The sequence below is a fragment of the Nerophis lumbriciformis genome, linkage group LG19 (genome assembly GCF_033978685.3).
Source record: "Nerophis lumbriciformis linkage group LG19, RoL_Nlum_v2.1, whole genome shotgun sequence".
Taxonomy (NCBI): domain Eukaryota; kingdom Metazoa; phylum Chordata; class Actinopteri; order Syngnathiformes; family Syngnathidae; genus Nerophis; species Nerophis lumbriciformis.
The window spans coordinates 9,295,947-9,317,328 of NC_084566.2; the positions used below are offsets into that span (position 1 = coordinate 9,295,947).

At 40.7% G+C, this 21,382-nt stretch overlaps 1 protein-coding gene across 1 annotated transcript; it reads left to right on the plus strand.

Annotated features, from left to right (window-relative positions):
• Positions 1-595: 595 nt before the first annotated feature.
• Positions 596-13,625, plus strand: tmem129 (transmembrane protein 129, E3 ubiquitin protein ligase). The gene is made up of 7 exons (XM_061979581.2): positions 596-834; positions 5,454-5,512; positions 5,596-5,853; positions 6,607-6,767; positions 6,843-7,002; positions 7,101-7,173; positions 10,257-13,625. The coding sequence occupies exons 1-7, from the start codon at positions 630-632 to the stop codon at positions 10,433-10,435; spliced, it is 1,095 nt and encodes a 364-aa protein (XP_061835565.1). The 5' UTR covers positions 596-629; the 3' UTR covers positions 10,436-13,625.
• Positions 13,626-21,382: the final 7,757 nt, after the last annotated feature.

A 21,382-nucleotide genomic window follows, 5' to 3' on the forward strand; every position in this document is an offset into this window, starting at 1 on the left:
ACTGTGAAAAGAAATGCAACAATGCAATATTCATTGTTGACAGATAGATTTTTTTGTGGACATGTTCTATAAATATTGATGTTAAAGATTTATTTTTTTGTGAAGAAATGTTTAGAATTAAGTTCATGAATCCAGATGGATCTCTACTACAATCCCCAAAGAGGACACTTTAAGTTGATGATTACTTCTATGTGTAGAAATCTTTATTTATAATTGAATCACTTGTTTATTTTTCAACAAGTTTTTAGTTATTTTGATATCTTTTTTTTCCAAATAGTTCAAGAAAGACCACAACAAATGAGCAATATTTTGCACAGTTATACAATTTAATAAATCAGAAACTGATGACATAGTGCTGTATTTTACTTCTTTATCTCTTTTTTTTCAACCAAAAAGGCTTTGCTCTGATTAGGGGGTGCTTAAATTAAAAAAATGTTCACAGGGGGTACATCACTGAAAAAAGGTTGAGAACCACTGCACTAGAGGGTGACAATGCCAAGCACTATAAATAGTGCCGATAGGGGCAGTATTATCAGGCCTCCATATTTGTTTCCACATAATTGCACAACGAATAAGTATATAAGCAGGAAGTAGAGCAACTTGTTTTGAACCTTTTACCTAAACAAAATATGGAGAGTCCGGAGTTAACGTTTACTTTGGCCTACACTGTTTTCTCTCTCTGCTTTGTTTTTACGCCCAACGAGTTCCGTTCGGCAGGTTTGACGATACAGAACTTATTTTCTTCCTGGTTAGGAAGTGAGGACGTGGGATTTGTACAATATCATGTCAGGAGGAGCAGCCTCACTCTTCTGGTCCACTCGGCACTGCCACTAGGTACTCTTTACTCTTTAACATCAACATTGTTCATCTGTACCTTCTACAGCAACACTTCACATTCTATAGCACCATATTGTTATAAATAATGATAAATGGGTTATACTTGTATAGCGCTTTTCTACCTTCAAGGTACTCAAAGCGCTTTGACACTATTTCCACATTCACCCATTCACACACACATTCACACACTGATGTTCGTCAATACATTCTATATCAATGCATTGTAGATGAACATATTGTTTATCAGTGCATTATTGTTTATCAACACATTCTAGGGTCAATAAATTACTATGGTGTACATAGGACTCTGGTATACTCTTATTTATAGTACAATTTTGAGTGGTTTAAAGATGATGTTTGTGTGGCTGAATAGGAAAAAATATTAAAGTCAAGTGTTTGTTAACAGTATTTGTATTTATTCAATACATTGTGGTGTTCAAAAAGTGACCACTGAGATGAATCTTTTCAAGTGCAGAGTGCCACAAAGCATAACATTGTGGACTTAAATGTAGTTAACATATATAATTAAAAAAAAATGCCACAAAATTTTTTCCACATCAACATCAAGGCTGCTTGCTGCATATCTGGTTGCGTTATGCAGAATATGGGCCAAACGGTTTGCAGGGAGCACATCTTTTTGGCTCAATTTCAGCTTCTGATACACTGTTATGTTTGCCACAATTGACACTGGCATTGTCTGCTGCATATGCAGACATGTTTTTCACCTCTAAGCCAGACATCTCAAGTTTTGCCAGCAGCTGGTTTGTTATGGCTTCTGACGTTTCGTTGCTGTCACTATAAAAATCCAACAGGACATGTTGGATGCCTTCATCAAAGTGAAAATACCTTACCACAATGGGAAAACACTTGTTTGTTCCTTTATTTGAGGCGTCGGTTGCTACGGAAAAGGGTAGGTTGTTTTCTTTTATGTAGTCGGTATGTTCCTGTACCGAATAGTGAGCGATGACGTTCTCGCACAATGCCTTGGCTTTTGTTCGGCCACAGGCCATCCCTTTAGCTGTGGGATAGTCACTGAAAATCTCCCGGTCCACTTTCATGCCGCAGTCTAAACTTCTGTAGGACTGGTGATGCTTTACAACAGTGGTTCTCAACCTTTTTTCAGTGATGTACCCCCTGTGAACATTTTTTTAATTCAAGTGCCCCCTAATCAGAGCAAAGCATTTTTGGTTGAAAAAAAGAGATAAAGAAGTAAAATACAACACTATGTCATCAGTTTCTAATTTATTAAATTGTATAACAGTGCAAAATATTGCTCATTTGTAGTGGTCTTTCTTAAACTATTTGGAAAAAAATATGTAAAATAACTAAAAACTTGTTGAAAAATAAACAAGTGATTCAATTATAAATAAAAATGTCTACACATAGAAGTAATCATCAACTTAAAGTGCCCTCTTTGGGGATTGTAATAGAGATCCACCTGGATTCAGGAACTTAATTCTAAACATTTCTTCACAAAAAAAGAAATCTTTAACATCAATATTTATGGAACATGTCTACAAAAAATCTAGCTGTCAACACTGAATATTGCATTGTTGCATTTCTTTTCACAGTTCTTTTTGACAGACATTTTAGTGAGGGTCAAACCATCATGGCATGGGGGAAACTCTGGGTTTATGGTAATGAATGGAATAGCCTACTTAATTTGATGTTCAGTTTATGAACTTACATTACATTACATACCCCCAGGGTACCATTTGAGAACCACTGCTTTACAGCATGGTACACCTTGCACAGCTCCGCAGCAGTTATCTTGTCATCCAGGGGTGACGAAACTTCATGAAAAAATGTCCTCATTGAAGAGGTACCTGCCGCATGTTTATTACTTTTATGTTTATCCGTACCCGCATGCCGTTCAATTGCAGCTTTCCCCTGACTACTTACGTCGACATCACATCGACAAAGTGTGCAGAAGCCATGGAATGAGTCTCGGCTGCTTTTCGTTATAAATTCGTGCTCTTTTATCCATTCAGAATTAAACGAGGTCTTGCGTTTTGGCATGATGCTAACTTTCTGTCAATGTTATGCCGCAGAAGCACATGAACCCTTGTTTACTTTTTTAACCAATGATAAGCAGATTTGTATCCGACACAGCTCTTAGCCAATCATTTGATACGTTACTGCGTTGGGGGCATTTTTTACGGTCTTTGATTGGCTATCGCGCTGCAGCCCAGCAAAGATGAAACAACTCCGCTCTTCAAGCCTAGTGCCTCAAAAAGGAGGACAAATACGTGTCCGGCTTGATGCTGCGCCGGACGCCGGACAGGGCATTAAAAATCCGGACTGTCCGGCCTAAATCCAGACACCTGGTCACCCTAACACATTCCATGACAACACAGCACATGTAAACATCCCTTCCCATATCTAACTGTAGTTATTGTGGGTAATACCCAATGTTGCCTGTCTGACTACAGTAATTACACTTTAATGCACTGTAGCACTTTGAGATTGTTTGTTCAATGTAAAGTGCATTTACAAATAAAATCTATTATTATTATTACATTACACCTCTAGATGGCTCCCTGCTAACTGACACTGATAACAGATAGATAGATGACTTCAACCTTAGATCAATCATCAATCAGTCAAAGTTTATTTATATAGCCCTAAATCACAAGTGTCTCAAAGGGCTGCAAAAGCCACAACGACATCCTGGGCTCAGATCCCACATCAGGGCAAGGAAAAACTCAACCCAATGGGGTTACAATGAGAAACCTTGGAGGGGACCGCAGATGTAGACGTCGAGTGGATCTAGTTAATAGTGTGAGAGTGGAGTCCATAGTGGGGCCAGCAGGAGATCATCTTGAGTGGAGACACGTCAGCAGCGCAGAGATGTCCCCAACTGATGCACAGATGAGTGGTCCAACCCGGGTCCCGACTTTGAACAGCTACCGCGTCATCTGTGGTCACCTAATCTGTGCCCCCCCTCTCCAGGGAGGAGAGATACTAATAAATAAAATGTAATAAACTCAATAAATAAAAATAAATGGATCCACTTAGCTTTCGGAGAAAGTAATCAAACTAGGGGTTTACATACTTTGTCCACCCTACACTGTGAATGTGTGTATGTTGTGTTCAATAGGAAAATTAAAAGATGTACTTTTTTGAGCAGTGTTAGTTTAAGCAGACTGTTTATTATTGTGACTAGGATGAAGACTAGAACACATTGCATGCCCAATTTATGCAGAAATACAAGTAATCCCAAAGAGTTCACATATTTTTTATTGCAACTATATATATATATATATATATATATGTATATATATACACACACACAAGTTTGGACACACCTTCTCATTCATTGCATTTTCTTTATTTTCATGACTATTTACGAGGGGTGTGTGAAAAAATCGATTCGAATTCGAATCGCGATTCTCACGTTGTGCGATTCAGAATCGATTCTCATTTTTAAAAAAATCGATTTTTTTAATTTTTTAATTTTTTAAATTATTTATTTATTATAATTATTTTTTTTAATTAATCATTTCAACAAAACAATACACAACAATACCATAACAATGCAATCCAATTCTAAAACCAAACCCGACCCAGCAACACTCAGAACTGCAATAAACAGAGCAATTGAGAGGAGACACAAACACGACACAGAACAAACCAAAAGTAGTGAAACAAAAATGAATATTATCAACAACAGTATCAATATTAGTTACAATTTCAACATAGCAGTGTTTAAAAATCCCTCATTGACATTATCATTAGACATTTATATATAAAAAAAAAAAGAACAATAGTGTCACAGTGGCTTACACTTGCATCGCATCTCATAAGCTTGACAACACACTGTGTCCAATATTTTCACAAAGATAAAATAAGTCATATTTTTGGTTCATTTAATAGTTAAAACAAATTTACATTATTGCAACCAGTTGATAAAACATTGTCCTTTACAATTATAAAAGCTTTTTACAAAAATCTACTACTCTGCTTGCATGTCAGCAGACTGGGGTAGATCCTGCTGAAATCCTATGTATTGAATGAATAGAGAATCCTTTTGAATCGGGAACATATCGTTTTTGAATCGAAAATTGCGTTGAATTGGAAAAAATTGATTTTGAATCGAATCGTGACCCCAAGAATCGATATTGAATCAAATCGTGGGACACCCAAAGATTCGCAGCCCTACTATTTACATTGTAGATTGTCACCGAAGGCATCAAAACTATGAAGGTACACACGTGGAGTTATGTACTTAACAAAAAAAGGTGAAGTAACTGAAACATGTTTTATATTCTAGTTTCTTCAAAATAGCCACCCTTTGATCTGATTAGATTTTCGCACACTCTTGGCATTCTCTCGATGAGCTACAAGAGGTAGTCACCTGAAATGGTTTTCACTTCACAGGTGTCATAGTTTTGATGCTTTCAGTAACAATCTACAAGGTAAATAGTCTTGAAAATAAAGAAAACACATTGAAATGAGAAGGTGTGTCCAAACTTTTGGCCTGTGTGTGTGTGTGTGTGTGTGTGTGTGTGTGTGTGTGTGTGTGTGTGTGTGTGTGTGTGTGTGTATATCATGGCAAATATCTTCAATGGGTGTCACTACTTCTAAACATGCTGTCTTGTTCTCCATCTCTGCAGGTTACTACCTGGGCATGTGTATCGCTGCTCCAGAGAAACATCTAACATATGTTCACCAGGTTAGATTGTCTTTTGAAAAATTCATATTGAGTCATGTTGTTTGGTAATATCTCAATGTGTCTAATGTGTTGTGTCCTTTTAGGTGAGTGACAACTGGAGAATGTTCCTTAGTCTCTGCGTGTGCCTCCTGCTGGGCAGCTGGACGCTCATCTTCTACTGGTCCCGCCATCACTGGTACAACCATCCGATGAGCAGAGCTCTGCAGGCCCATGTGCAGCCGCCTCACTCAAACTGGGGCTCAGTGGCCAGAAGCATCAACACAGAGTTCAGACGTATCGATAAGTTTGCCACTGGGGCACCTGGAGCCAGAGTTATTGTCACAGACAGCTGGGTGTTAAAGGTGTGTTTGTATTTGCATTAAGTAGTGCAGAGTTATTCAACTGGTGGCCCGGGGGCCAAATCCGTCCCGGGAATGATACCATACCGGCCCCCGAATTCAGTTCAACACCTGGGAGACAAAACATTTTGCAGCAAATTTCTAAAACCACTAGATTGCTCCTGTTGCATTGAGGAACTTGGACCACTGTAAACACATTGGCAGGTCCTTGCATTGACTTTTTAACCTTGCTAGCAAACAGAACACTGGGGTTCAAACTTGTGATTTACATAACTGCGGCATTCCTCAAGGCACCACTTTAAGTCCTCTCCTTTTTGGCAGTTACCTATTTTCTTCTTAATGTGATGTATGTCAGTAAGGTGTTGCTGTAGCTTGTTAACTTCAGATCCAGTCAGTAGTCATGTTTTCATCTTCTTTAGCTATACTAGGTGTGTTACTCAAGGTTCCATTTTAGGTCCTCCCCTTTTCATCATTTCGGTTAAAAAAAACCCTAGTGAGAGTCTCAGATTTTTGTAGAAGATTCTCAAAAACACTAGAGTGCTGTCATAGAGATGATCTTTGACTAACTTTTTATAGAAGTTCCTTAAAAACAGCAGACCGCTCCTGTAACTGTGACAAAATAAATAGAGCATAATCAAATGGATACTGTAGAGGACACTGGTTCTAAGGATTATATACATTTTGTATAAACATTAACTCATAAAGGCTATAGATATAGTAGACAAAGGGTCACATTTAATCTGACTTGCATGGCAGGTGACCACCTATCATGTGTACATGGCTGCACAGAGTGACTGTCATGTGACTGTGACCGAGTCCATTCAGCATCAGCTGAGCCCCGACTCATCCTCGCCCTTACAGCTGCTCACATTGAGGGTGCACAGTACCAACCCTGCTGTGAGACCCTTTGATATCAGGTACAATCCACTGTCAGGAAAACAACTCCACGGACCATACACAAAGTCCAATTGTATCAGTTTTTTTTTCTCCAGGTTGAACTCCACAGAGTATGCAGAGCTCAGGGAGAAGCTCCACGCCCCCATCAGGAACTCAGCAAATGTAGTTATCCACCGAACCATTAGCGAACGTTTCCTAGAAACATTCCGGACTCAGGTGGAGCTCAACCAGCCTTACTCACTCCCTAGTGGACAGGTACAGTATAATACTTCTGCTACTGATTACTGTACAGCTGCTGTTCTGAGTCTAAAGCAAGAAATGGCTATCTTACCCTATTTGCTGTTCTTACACAGGAGTTGGAGCCTTGTATCGGCTGTATGCAGGTTCAAGCAAATACCAAGCTCATCAGACTCTGCTCTGAAGAAGGTAAACATGTGTGAGTGCTAAAGTTTAAAGGTCAGACCACCTTTTTAGAATAGAATAGAATGGAATGGACTTTATTGTCATTATATTTGCATATAACGAGATTAAGGACTCCAACGTAAGGTGCGGTAGTGGGAACAAATATGGGATAAAAATAAATTACACAAGAAGTACCGGTAATAAAGATAAAACTAAGAATTGAAATAAATAGACTACTATCCAATAAAAATAGTAAGCAATCCTGTACAATATACAAAGCAATATACAAAATACTGTACAAAATACAGAACAAGACAAGAGTACCGGAGTGATAACAATCAGTGTCGGATGTATTGCACTCGAAGGGTACTCGAAGTAACAATTCAAAGCAATTATTTGAATCGGAAACAACGAAATTGGAATAAATTAGTTCCAGGATCAAACTGCTGTCATCATAAAAACAAACTGCTATTAATTGTACTGCAATTAAACATTGTAACGGCAAAACAAGTTAACTATGATACAGTAATGATAAACATTAAAGCACACTCTTATCAGGACATCAGAGGCAGGTGTGTTACAAGTTCTTAAAAACATAACAGAAACTATGTAACAATAGCTTGCCCTTGTACTACTTATTTACAGAAGGAGAGGATTTTACAACCTGCAGCAGTTGTTTTCCTTCATCTGTGCATATTTTTATTTTGATTCTTGTATTTTCATTAGGGCTGTCAGAAGATTAAAACAATTCAAACCATAATAACAAGCGTTTTCAAATTAAAGTGGCTGTTGGCAAATTGCTCAAAGTTACATTTTTTAACCAAAAAATCTAACAAGAATACCACCAGCTAGCTTATGTTACCGTCAGGGTTCCTACGCTCATGAAAGACCTGGGAAAGTCAGATACAAATTACAGGCCCTGGAAAAGTTAGGGAAAATAATATTTTTTTCAAAATGTATTCAGTCAATTCCAGGGGTGTCAAAATCATTTTAGCTTAGGGGCCGCATGGAGGAAAATCTGTGCACACACGGGCCGGACTTTTGAAATCAAAAATAAAGACAACTTCAGATTGTTTTATTTGTCTTACTTTGGCCAAAAATAGAACAAACACATTCTGAAAATATTACAATAAAAATAGAGAAAAAAATACGGGCAGGGGTAAAGTTTAGATCCATGAAGGAAAGAAGAAAGTGAATGAATATTTATAACTGAATACATTTACATATGCATAAAAATGTGTTTTCTTTTGTATAATTTGTTTTAATGAATTATGTAGGGGTGTGGGAAAAAATTGATTCGAATTCGAATCGCGATTCTCATGTTGTGCGATTCAGAATCGATTCTCATTTAAAAAAAATCGATTTTATTTTATTTTTTATTTATTTTTATTTTTATTTTATTTATTTTTAATTAATCAATCCAACAAAACAATACACAGCAATACCATAACAATGCAATCCAATTCCAAAACCAAACCCGACCCAGCAACACTCAGAACTGCAATAAACTGAGCAATTGAGAGGAGACACAAACACGACACAGAACAAACCAAAAGTAGTGAAACAAAAATTAATATTATCAACAACAGTATCAATATTAGTTACAATTTCAATATAGCAGTGATTAAAAATCCCTCATTGACATTATCATTAGACATTTATAAAAAAAAAAAAAAAGAACAATAGTGTCACAGTGGCTTACACTTGCATCGCGACTCATAAGCTTGACAACACACTGTGTCCAATATTTTCACAAAGATAAAATAAGTCATATTTTTGGTTCATTTAATAGTGAAAACAAATTTACATTATTGCAATCAGTTGATAAAACATTGTCCTTTACAATTATAAAAGCTTTTTACAAAAATCTACTACTCTGCTTGTATGTCAGCAGACTGGGGTAGATTCTGCTGAAATCCTATGTATTGAATGAATAGAGAATCGTTTTGAATCGGGAAAAAAAAAAATCGATTTTGAATCGAATCGTGACCCCAAGAATCGATATTGAATCGAATCGTGGGACACCCAAAGATTCACAGCCCTAGAATTAAGTAATGTTTATGACAACCTTTTTCCAAAACACAATATAGAAAAGTGAGATATAACAGGATAATGCATACATTTAATACAGTATTTGTTTTCAAAACGGTTACAAAATAGTGGGACCCCAAAAATTCACTGTGGGACCCCATTTTTATGACATGATGGGGTCCCTGGGACCTCATTTTGAAAATTCCTAGCGCCAACACTGATGGAGTATTGGTGCGTGCAAAACAGCAGCAGGCGGCTGTGGCCCTTCGGGCCGGTTCTAATACTAATCAAATATCATCCCAGGGTCCATAAATAATTCATTTGCGGGCCAAATCTGGCTCGCGGGCCTTGACTTTGACACCCGTGGTCTAGTCTGTGTGAGCAAGAGCCTACGAACTGCTAGCTCGTTATTGCGATTTGACGATTTTGAAAAAATGCCAGCGAAAAGTAGCTTTAATAATTCATGGCTTTTTAAAAATAAATACAAATTGTGGCTGGCAAAAGAAACTAACCCAAGACGGTGTAAGTGCAAACTGTGTTTTATCACATTTGACATATTGAATACGGGCGAGGCAGTGCTCGTTAGCCACTTGAAGAGGAAAAAGAAGGAAACTGTAGCTACAGTTGCTAGCAGCACAATACCCGTACTGTAGGTGTGTTTATGAGCCAGCATAAGACTGCAGTTTTACAGAAACAAAGCAGACAACTTTGGATAAAAAAATGAAGTTCTCTGTGGGCACTAAAATGCGTCAATTCATAAATCTTATTCAAGTTCTGAAGAGCGAGCTGCAGATTCTTAGTTACACATTGGATCAGTACTTGATGAGTTATTCAACACCGAGTGGATTTCAACATAAACTGTATGCACTGTATAACATGATTAGCTAGCGAACTACTAGCTAAACTAAGCTTGTCTGATATAAACTGAGGTTTCGTCAGGTTGGAAAAGTGAGCTAATGATGAGTTGTACATTTTGGCCTGATTTCAAGACTTTTTCGGTTTTAGTTTGGAGCTTCCACTGTATAAAGTTGTGTTTATGTTGTGGTATGACTCTTGACCTCACTGTGTGTTTGTAGGTGCTCATGCAGAGTGCGAGCAGTGTTTCTGCAGACCCATGTGGTGTTTGTCCTGTTTGGGTCGGTGGTTTGCCAGCCGCCAAGACCAGCAAAGACCTGAGACTTGGTTGTCCAGCGTAGTCCCCTGTCCCACATGTAGAGCCAAATTCTGTATACTGGACGTGTGTGTGGTACGCTGACACACATCATCGCTATGAAATGAACGCTGGTCTTAACGTATTATTCTATTGTCTGGAAGCATCACCATATGTTTATGGTCTGGTAAGAAGTTTTGTATTGTTTATATTCCCCTGTTAAAAGGTTGTTGCCTCTGTTATTGTTTTCTGACACCTTACTGTTGTTAAATCCTAAAGTTTGACGGCATAAGTTAGAATTAGGGGTGTCCCGAGCCAATATTAATATCGAATATTGGTCTAATATTAGCAAAAAACAACAACTTTTGGATTATATTGGCTTGCCTGCAAAATGTGTAATATAATCTCCGATACAAGTGGTCCTGCAGTGTATTTATCGCCAGTTAACATCTAAATGTCCTTCAATAAGCACACAATGTTGGTATTTTTTTTCCTTGTTTCTTGTATTTTGCACACAAGCTAGACATATGTAGAAAGTGTCCTTAATTAAACAACATTGCAATCTAAAACAGCACATTTGTCAATATAAACAAGTATTAAATACTTATAGTTACATATTACACATACAAAGTCTTCAAGGCGCGTACTACAAAGTATCCAGTAACAAATGTGTCTGCATCATTCAATTTACTAAGTCATTCAGTTAACTTTAAAGAATCATTAATCAAAAAACAATCTACTCTAAGAAAAATAGCATAAACCTGTCAGAAAAGGTTTAATCAAATAAAATTACAATTGTAGGTATGAAAAACACTAAATCTATGTCATTCCACACTACAAAATAATTTAAGTATGTACTAGGGCTGACAAGTCTTTGAATTTTAATCACGGTCCAAATTTTGGCTGCCACGATTAAATGAGGGTGATTGTCGTCGATATTAACATTAAAAAGTGCCGCTGCATATCATCGAGCACTTTCACAACCACGGCGGCAGAGAACAACCCTGTGAAGCACGCCCGTCCACTCCAGAGGATTAAGGTTGAAAGCCTTTATTGTCATGAGCACAATATAAACATGTTTAATTTGTTCAATGACATTCTTACTTTGTTGTCCACACTGGTGCTGAGTACAGTAAAGAAAGAAGGTATTGATATAAAAATAAAAATAAATTCCAAATATATGCACACAAAATGTGAAGAGAAGGCCATTGTGTATGAGCACAACACCTCATCTCCATGCTAAATTGAAATATTAACATTAATGTTACCATTAACAAATTTTCACTGGGGTTGCTGCAGCGGAACGCTTCGTTTTACTTCATTTCATTGCACTGCAAAAAGTCAGTGTTCAAAAACAAGAAAAAAAAAAATACAAAAATTAGGGGTATTTTATTTAAACTAAGCAGAATTATCTGCCAATAGAACAATACAATTTGGCTTGTCAAGACTTTCCAAAATAAGTAAAACTAACTAACCTCAATGAACCCAAAAGTACCTTAAAATAAGTATATTCTCATTAATAGCAACTGTACTACTATACGAGTATGTATTTTCTATTGTTTCATTGAAAATAAAACCGCAAAGTTCATTTGGCTGTCATCTGTTTTAATTATGAGACACAATCGTGTCAAAGTCATGATTTATTTTTGATGCTTGAAATAAGAAATTATTACTTTAAAAAAGCAGTTTTATTGTGTATTTTAGTGTTGATGACACAGCTTTGCGACAGTTGATATTCTAGTTTCAAGCATGTTTTACTCAATATAGGTCATAAAATGTCAGCAACAAGCTGTAATATCTTACTGAGATAATTTAGGACCAAAACCTTTAAAACAGGTAAAACACTCTAACATAAAATCTGCTTAGTGAGAAGTATTATCTAATCAGACAGAAAATAAGCAAATATCTCCCTTATTTGAGATATTTAATCTTACTTAGATTTCAGTTTTTGCAGTGTGCCTTCACTCCCGTGGAGTTTCAGTGTGTGTTTAAGACCCCACTGTTGTCATTAGATGGCGACGGGTGTGGATAAAATTGGAGATAAACGCATTTGTCCCTACTAAAAAGTATACTGCGGAGGACCAAAATTCAGACTGGCTGTTTTATCGCGTTTGCGAGAGCACCAAGACTGTGGAATAGAGCCACTCTGCAGGCTTACACGCACACACACACACTCACATCCAAGGAAAATTCACGCCACACACACAGGTACCCCACATCCCACGCTCCACCCCATGTGCTAAGACAGGAAACAGAGCAGCGCCCCAGGTGGCGACAGCTTCGGGCCAGATGCCTGCCTTTTCCCCCCTCGCTGCAAGTCTGGAGTTGTATGTAGTAATATGTATATGTGCTTTGCTTGAGGGTTTTTTCCTAGTCTCTAACTAACCCCCCCAGGAGTTTAGTTTGGGACTTGATTTTTTTCTCCTCTATCCCCCATGTTTACCATTTTTCCTTCCTTTTTTACGCACTCGATCAGTGTTCCTTTTCTGTCCACCCCGTAAATGTACAGTATGTCTGATCTTGAACAGGTTTGTACTGGCAATGTAATTTGGTTGTAATTTTTAAATGCAATGACAATAAAGTTCAATCTATTTGATACCGCTTTCATTTTGAAAGCCCAACACAGCGTCGTGTCACTAATCGCTCCTTCATTCACCTGCTCGGACTCAGAGGGTTATGGAGGAGAGGCCATGTGTAAGGAACGATGCCACAACTTGATTACAATGTCCATCCATCCATTTTCTACCGCTTATTCCTTTTGGGGTCGCGGGGGATGCTGGAGCCTATCTCAGCGGCATTCGGGCTGCATGCAGTCACCACCTCATCACAGGGCCAACACAGATAGACAGACAACATTCACACTCACATTCACACACTAGGGCCAATTTAGTGTTGCCATTTAACCTATCCCCAGGTGCATGTCTTTGGAGGTGGGAGGAAGCCGGAGTACCCGCAGGGAACCCACGCAGTCACGGGGAGAACATGCAAACTCCACACAGAAAGATCCCGAGCCCGGGATTGAACTCAGGACTACTTAGGACCTTCGTATTGTGAGGCACATGCACTAACTCCTCTTCCACCGTGCTGCTTACAATGTCTAGTTTGTTTAGTGGGATGGTCACTCGTACTTTTTTTAATTGCTAACTTTGTCAGTGTTCACAATAACATCAACACTAGCTAAAATGTTTGGAGTTGTGAGTGAGGCACCGAGTGTGTGTATGAGGCGTGAGAGGTATCACTCCTGTTTATTTGTGCTGGCCAAACTGTTGCACTGATCCACATGGTGTTGTTGGAGAAGAATAAAGCTTGTTTATCAGATGTTATCTTTATTAGCAAAACTGCTTTGTGCTTTAAATTGTACTGTATATTAAAAAGTAAACATGTTTTTTTCACATTATTTTGGGGTTGCAAAGTTGTTACTTTAAAAACATTTCATTTGACTGAAGAGTTTTGTGAATATTTAGCAGTGTATAGGTAAATCCTATATGACATATTTCTGCTCTAACTCTTTATGGATCTGTTCAGTTACCAACACAGTATGTGTCGGCCCAATATTAAACTCATTCTTGCGCCCTTGGACACCTGCCCAATACGCTGCTCTGCTTGTTTCCTTGGAGTCGCACTAACAGGACAAACCGCTAACCACCGTGCTAAAACAGAGTCTGGGAGACACACAATTAACGCATTGCCTGTGCATGTGTATGCATTCTGGGAGTGTGGAAATATAATTGGTCATTGGCAGACTCTTTTACATGAGTTCAATCCCTACACTAAATAACATTTTTTTTGTTATTTATTATTTATTGTGCATGTTTCACATAATCGTATTGTAACGTAAAATATGATTAGGTCAAGCAGGGGTCTCCAATTGATGATGCGCAAGCCACCCATGAAGCTTGGCTGTTTTTTTTATGGCGCCGACAAGAAGCAGAAAAAAAGTCAAAATAGAGCTAAAGACATCGTGTGTCGTGTATGTTCAGATATTGATACTAATAATGAAAAAAAAAACAGACATATTTTTAATGTTTATTTTGACTTTTTATGCGAATATTTAATTACCAATTCCATGTTGGTGTCGTGTTCAACCATGGTGTGCCATCAGGGCCAGCAAGGCCTTCTCTGCTGGCCTAACAACCAGAAATCATGATCATAATTAAAGATAAAAGTAATTTTTAATTTACTTTCCTTAAATATCTAAAAGTATTCATATTCTCTTCATGTCATATTATGCGCCTTCCAGTGCTGTTGTTTTTAGATTCAGTTTGTATCCAATCAGAATTCAGCTTGCTTATGTTGCCATGCTGTACCAAATCACAATCAACAATGCGGGCGTCTGTGCACTGTAAGTGAACGGACACATACAGTTGATAGACAATTGCCATAGCCAATCCGATCACGAGTTGTTGTCAGTAAGGCCTTCTAGCTGGCCTAACGCTGTGATTGGATACTCACTTCGGAGTCCCAACTGAGTATCCAATCACAAGTTGCGAAAACAGGAAGTTGTACCGGAACCATACGAGCCACAGAAAACCACCGAAAACTCCCCGGTACAATAACCACGAAGATAAAGTGTTTGTCTTACACCTAGTAATCCGCTGTGGACAGACGAAGCCAAGCGATGCAGGTTTAGCGAGTGGTGCGCTCTTCTGCGAAGGAAATACATTTTTGGCAGGCAATCACATTTTGGCACAACACCGGCGGCGAAATGGTTTCCCCGCCACTTTCACACGAATCAACCGACTACTACGACAGTACCACAGGCTTATACGGTGTCGGATGGGTGCTACAAATTGTGAGTTCAAATATTTTATTTCTTTATTTTTTCATGTTTCATTTGTTTTATACAATTATTTTGATTTTGACAGTACCACGTAAGATATGTTTTAATTGCTGAAGCGGGTTTATTGAATGTTAAATGCGCCGAAAAATAGACCCTTTTGTACACCGTTGAGGGGATTCAATGTGCAGTAGCGTGCAAGTGTGTTTCTGTATAGTATCTCCAGCCGTGTCCATGTGGTCACATCAATTACGGTATTTTGAGAGGTGAAGTCGGACTAAGTAGGACATCACTGAAGGCCTAGGTAAGAAACACACGGCCCGCCACTATGTTCAACCCCTGACCCCTCAACACTGTGTTACCTAACATAAGGAATAGGGATGTCCGATAATGGCTTTTTGCCGATATCCGATATTCCGATATTGTCCAACTCTTTAATTACCGACACCGATATCAACCGATACCGTTATCAACCGATATATACAGTCGTGGAATTAACACATTATTATGCCTAATTTGGACAACCAGGTATGGTGAAGATAAGGTACTTTAAAAAAAAATTAATAAAATAAAATAAGATAAATAAATTAAAAACATTTTCTTGAATAAAATAGAAAGTAAAACAATATAAAAACAGTTACATAGAAACTAGTAATTAATGAAAATGAGTAAAATTAACTGTTAAAGGTTAGTACTATTAGTGGACCAGCAGCACGCACAATCATGTGTGCTTACGGACTGTATCCCTTGCAGACTGTATAGATATACATTGATATATAATGTAGGAACCAGAATATTAATAACAGAAAGAAACAACCCTTTTGTGTGAATGAGTGTAAATGGGGGAGGGAGGTTTTTTGGGTTGGTGCACTAATTGTAAGTGTATCTTGTGTTTTTTAAGTTGATTTAATAAAAAAACAAAAAAACAAACAAAAAAAACAAAAAACGATACTGATAATAAAAAAACCAATACCGATAATTTCCGATATTACATTTTAAAGCATTTATCGGCCGATAATATCGGCAGGCCGATATTATCGGACATCTCTAATAAGGAATAATCCTGATTAATGATTGTGATTTCAATATTGACCAAAATAATTGTGAGTAATATTTTGGCCATAATCGTGCAGCTCCTACATGTGTCGTATCGGAAGTGGAAAAAGTCGTATTGGGACACCCATAATAAGATAACTAAATCTCACATCAAACATATTTAGGGGCTTTGTTGAAAAATACGACAATACAAACAAAATATCTTGGAAGGTTTGTGCGGCTTAGCAACTAATTGATATTTTAAGTCATTATTATAGAATTTGTATTGTATTGAATTTTGTATTGCATCTCCGGCTTCCTCCCACGTCCAAAGACATGCACCTGGGGATAGGTTGATTGTCAACACTAAATTGGCCCTAGTGTGTGAATGTGAGTGTGAATGTTGTCTGTCTATCTGTGTTGGCCCTGCGATGAGGTGGCGACTTGTCCAGGGTGTACCCCGCCTTCCGCCCGAATGCAGCTGAGATGCTCCAGCACCCCCCGCGACCCCGAAAGGGAAAAGCGGTAGAAAATGGGTGGATGTTTGCTAGCATTGAGATGAATTGACAACTCTGTTTAGAAAGAGCTGCCGATACAAACTACTTTACAGTCGCCACTCTTTTAACATGGCAAATTGTTTCCAGGTGTGATAATAGTAAAACAATTTCCATAGGGTAATTATTAATTAACAGGATTGTTAATAATAAATTATTAATTATAAATCCCCCTCCAATGGGCTCACCACCCATAGCAGGGGTCATAGAGGTCGGGTGCGATGTGAGCTGGGCGGCAGCCGAAGGCAGGGCACTTGGCGGTCCGATCCTCGGCTACAGAAGCTAGCTCTTGGGACGTGGAACGTCACCTCGCTGGGGGGGGAAGGAGCCTGAGCTAGTTCGCGAAGTGGAGAAGTTCCGGCTAGATATAGTCGGACTCACTTCGACGCACAGCAAGGGCTCTGGAACCAGTTCTCTCGAGAGGGGCTGGACTCTCTTCCACTCTGGCGTTGCCGGCAGTGAGAGGCGACGGGCTGGGGTGGCAATTCTTGTTTCCCCCCGGCTCAGAGCCTGTACGTTGGAGTTCAACCCGGTGGACGAGAGGGTAGCTTCCCTCCGCCTTCGGGTGGGGGAACGGGTCCTGACTGTGGTTTGCGCGTACGCGCCAGGCCGCAGCTCAGAGTACCCACCCTTTTTGGATTCACTCGAGGGAGTACTTGAGAGTGCTCCCCCGGGTGATTCCCTCGTGCTACTGGGGGACTTCAATGCTCATGTTGGCAACGACAGTGAAACCTGGAGAGGCGTGATTGGGAAGAATGGCTGCCCGGATCTGAACCCGAGCGGTGTTTTGTTATTGGACTTTTGTGCCCGCCACAGATTGTCCATAACGAACACCATGTTCAAACATAAGGGTGTCCATATGTGCACTTGGCACCAGGACACCCTAGGCCGCAGTTCCATGATCGACTTTGTAGTTGTGTCATCGGATTTGCGGCCTCATGTTTTGGACACTCGGGTGAAGAGAGGGGCGGAGCTTTCTACCGATCACCACCTGGTGGTGAGTTGGCTGCGATGGTGGGGGAGGATGCCGGACAGACCTGGCAGGCCCAAACGCATTGTGAGGGTCTGCTGGGAACGTCTGGCAGAGTCTCCTGTCAGAGAGAGTTTCAATTCCCACCTCCGGAAGAACTTTGAACATGTCACGAGGGAGGTGCTGGACATTGAGTCCGAATGGACCATGTTCCGCGCCTCTATTGTCGAGGCGGCTGATTGGAGCTGTGGCCGCAAGGTAGTTGGTGCTTGTCGTGGCGGTAATCCTAGAACCCGTTGGTGGACACCGGCGGTGAGGGATGCCGTCAAGCTGAAGAAGGAGTCCTATCGGGTTGTTTTGGCTCATAGGACTCCTGAGGCAGCGGACAGGTACCGACAGGCCAAGCGGTGTGCGGCTTCAGCGGTCGCAGAGGCAAAAACTCGGACATGGGAGGAGTTCGGGGAAGCCATGGAAAACGACTTCCGGACGGCTTCGAAGCAATTCTGGACCACCATCCGCCGTCTCAGGAAGGGGAAGCAGTGCACTATCAACACCGTGTATGGCGGGGATGGTGTTCTGCTGACCTCGACTGCGGATGTTGTGGATCGGTGGAGGGAATACTTCGAAGATCTCCTCAATCCCACCAACACGTCTTCTTATGAGGAAGCAGTGCCTGGGGAGTCTGTGGTGGGCTCTCCTATTTCTGGGGCTGAGGTTGCTGAGGTAGTTAAAAAGCTCCTCGGTGGCAAGGCCCCAGGGGTAGATGAGATCCGCCCGGAGTTCCTTAAGGCTCTGGATGCTGTGGGGCTGTCTTGGTTGACAAGACTCTGCAGCATCGCGTGGACATCGGGGGCGGTACCTCTGGATTGGCAGACCGGGGTGGTGGTTCCTCTCTTTAAGAAGGGGAACCGGAGGGTGTGCTCTAACTATCGTGGGATCACACTCCTCAGCCTTCCCGGTAAGGTCTATTCAGGTGTACTGGAGAGGAGGCTACGCCGGATAGTCGAACCTCGGATTCAGGAGGAACAGTGTGGTTTTCGGCCTGGTCGTGGAACTGTGGACCAGCTCTATACTCTCGGCAGGGTCCTTGAGGGTGCATGGGAGTTTGCCCAACCAGTCTACATGTGTTTTGTGGACTTGGAGAAGGCATTCGACCGTGTCCCTCGGGAAGTCCTGTGGGGAGTGCTCAGAGAGTATGGGGTATCGGACTGTCTGATTGTGGCAGTCCGCTCCCTGTATGCTCAGTGCCAGAGCTTGGTCCGCATTGCCGGCAGTAAGTCGGACACGTTTCCAGTGAGGGTTGGACTCCGCCAAGGCTGCCCTTTGTCACCGATTCTGTTCATAACTTTTATGGACAGAATTTCTAGGCGCAGTCAAGGCGTTGAGGGGATTTGGTTTGGTGGCTGCAGGATTAGGTCTCTGCTTTTTGCAGATGATGTGGTCCTGATGGCTTCATCTGGCCAGGATCTTCAGCTCTCACTAAATCGGTTCGCAGCCGAGTGTGAAGCGACTGGGATGAGAATCAGCACCTCCAAGTCCGAGTCCATGGTTCTCGCCCGGAAAAGGGTGGAGTGCCATCTCCGGGTTGGGGAGGAGATCTTGCCCCAAGTGGAGGAGTTCAAGTACCTCGGAGTCTTGTTCACGAGTGAGGGAAGAGTGGATCGTGAGATCGACAGGCGGATCGGTGCGGCGTCTTCAGTAATGCGGACGCTGTATCGATCCGTTGTGGTGAAGAAGGAGCTGAGCCGGAAGGCAAAGCTCTCAATTTACCGGTCCATCCTCACCTATGGTCATGAGCTTTGGGTTATGACCGAAAGGACAAGATCACTGGTACAAGCGGCCGAAATGAGTTTCCTCCGCCGGGTGGCGGGGCTCTCCCTTAGAGATAGGGTGAGAAGCTCTGCCATCCGGGGGGAGCTCAAAGTAAAGCCGCTGCTCCTCCACATCGAGAGGAGCCAGATGAGGTGGTTCGGGCATCTGGTCAGGATGCCACCCGAACGCCTCCCTAGGGAGGTGTTTAGGGCACGTCCGACCGGTAGGAGGCCGCGGGGAAGACCCAGGACACGTTGGGAAGACTATGTCTCCCGGCTGGCCTGGGAACGCCTCGGGGTCCCACAGGAAGAGCTGGACGAAGTGGCTGGGGAGAGGGAAGTCTGGGCTTCCCTGCTTAGGCTGCTGCCCCCGCGACCCGACCTCGGATAAGCGAAAGAAGATGGATGGATGGATGGATGGTTAATAATAAATCACATTTTTTTATAGGTACAGCATAAAAAAGTTAATTACCTATTTTATATTTTTTTTTTTACAAAACCTAAAACCCGTGAAGTTGGCACGTTGTATAAATCGTAAATAAAAACAGAATACAATGATTTGCAAATCCTTTTAAACCTATATTCAATTGAATAGGTTGCAAAGACTAGATACTTAACGTTCGAACTGGAAAACGTTGTTATTTTTTGCAAATATTAGCTCATTTGGAATTTGATGCCTGCAACATGTTTAAAAAAAGCTGGCACATGTGGCAAAAAAGACTGAGAAAGTTGAGGAATGCTCATCAAATACCGAGTTGGAACATCCCACAGGTGAACAGGCTAATTGGGAACAGGTGGGTGCCATGATTGGGTATAAAAGCATCTTCCATGAAATGCTCAGTCATTCACAAACAAGGATGGGGCGAGGGTCACCACTTTGTGAACAAATGCGTGAGCAAATTGTCCAACAGTTTAAGAACAACATTTCTCAACAAGCTATTGCAAGGAATTTAGGAATTTCACCATCTATGGTCTGTAATATCATCAAAAGGTTCAGAGAATCTGGAGAAATCACTGCACGGTGGGACAGGAGTTCGATCCTGGTGTCTTTCTGTGTGGAGTTTGCATGTTTTCCCCGTGACTGAGTGGGTTCCCTCCGGGTACTCCAGCTTCCTCCAACCTCCAAAGACATACACCTGGGGATAGGTTGATTGGCAACACTAAATTGGCCCTAGTGTGTGAATGTGAGTGTGAATGTTGTCTGTCTATCTGTGTTGGCCCTGCGATGAGGTGGCGATTTGTCCAGGGTGTACACCGCCTTCCGCCCGAATGCAGCTGAGATAGGCTCCAGAGAGGGACAAGTGGTAGAAATGGATGCATGGATGGATGAATAAAAGTGAATACAGAAATAAATGCCAAGTATATACATTTTATTATTTGCTTACCTTTTTCAAATAGTAGTCCCTCACCTTACGAGTTTAAAACTCAATACACTTGTATCTCAAATCAGCGTTGCCAATTGTAATACATTTAAATAAATATATTTGGCGCTTGTCCCCCCAAAACGTCACAATTTTAACAATGTGACACGCCCTTTAAAAAGAAAAACAAACTTTTAGATAATAAATATTGTATAAAAACAGTACAATAGAAAGTGGTGCAAACAACTGCAGTAGTAATGTATTGTATTTACATGGAAGAGTGGACTTCTACAGTATGTCTTTTTAGCTGTTTCTCCATCAAACACACTATCAGCAGCTTTTCCATATTTTCATTAAAAATGTCCCCCATTTAGATATTACTTTATTTTTTGGCTGGTGTTATGGACTCATTCTGCTTCAGTTTGGCGTAGACTCACAGTGCTAAGCTCCAACTGCTTCACCAAGTTAGCCAGCTGCACTGAAAATACTCCTAAACCGCTGTATTAAAAAACACCGACATTTGCTCATATTTTTTTTAAAGTTC

What these genes read in the sequence shown, in the direction of transcription:
- tmem129 (XM_061979581.2), top strand. Translation starts at nt 630, where the DNA reads ATGGAGAGTCCGGAGTTAACGTTTACTTTGGCCTACACTGTTTTCTCT. An exon ending in GTGAGACCCTTTGATATCAG is followed by an intron (nt 6,768 to 6,842) that starts GTACAATCCACT and finishes TTTTTTCTCCAG; the next exon opens with GTTGAACTCCACAGAGTATG. An exon ending in ACTCACTCCCTAGTGGACAG is followed by an intron (nt 7,003 to 7,100) that starts GTACAGTATAAT and finishes GTTCTTACACAG; the next exon opens with GAGTTGGAGCCTTGTATCGG.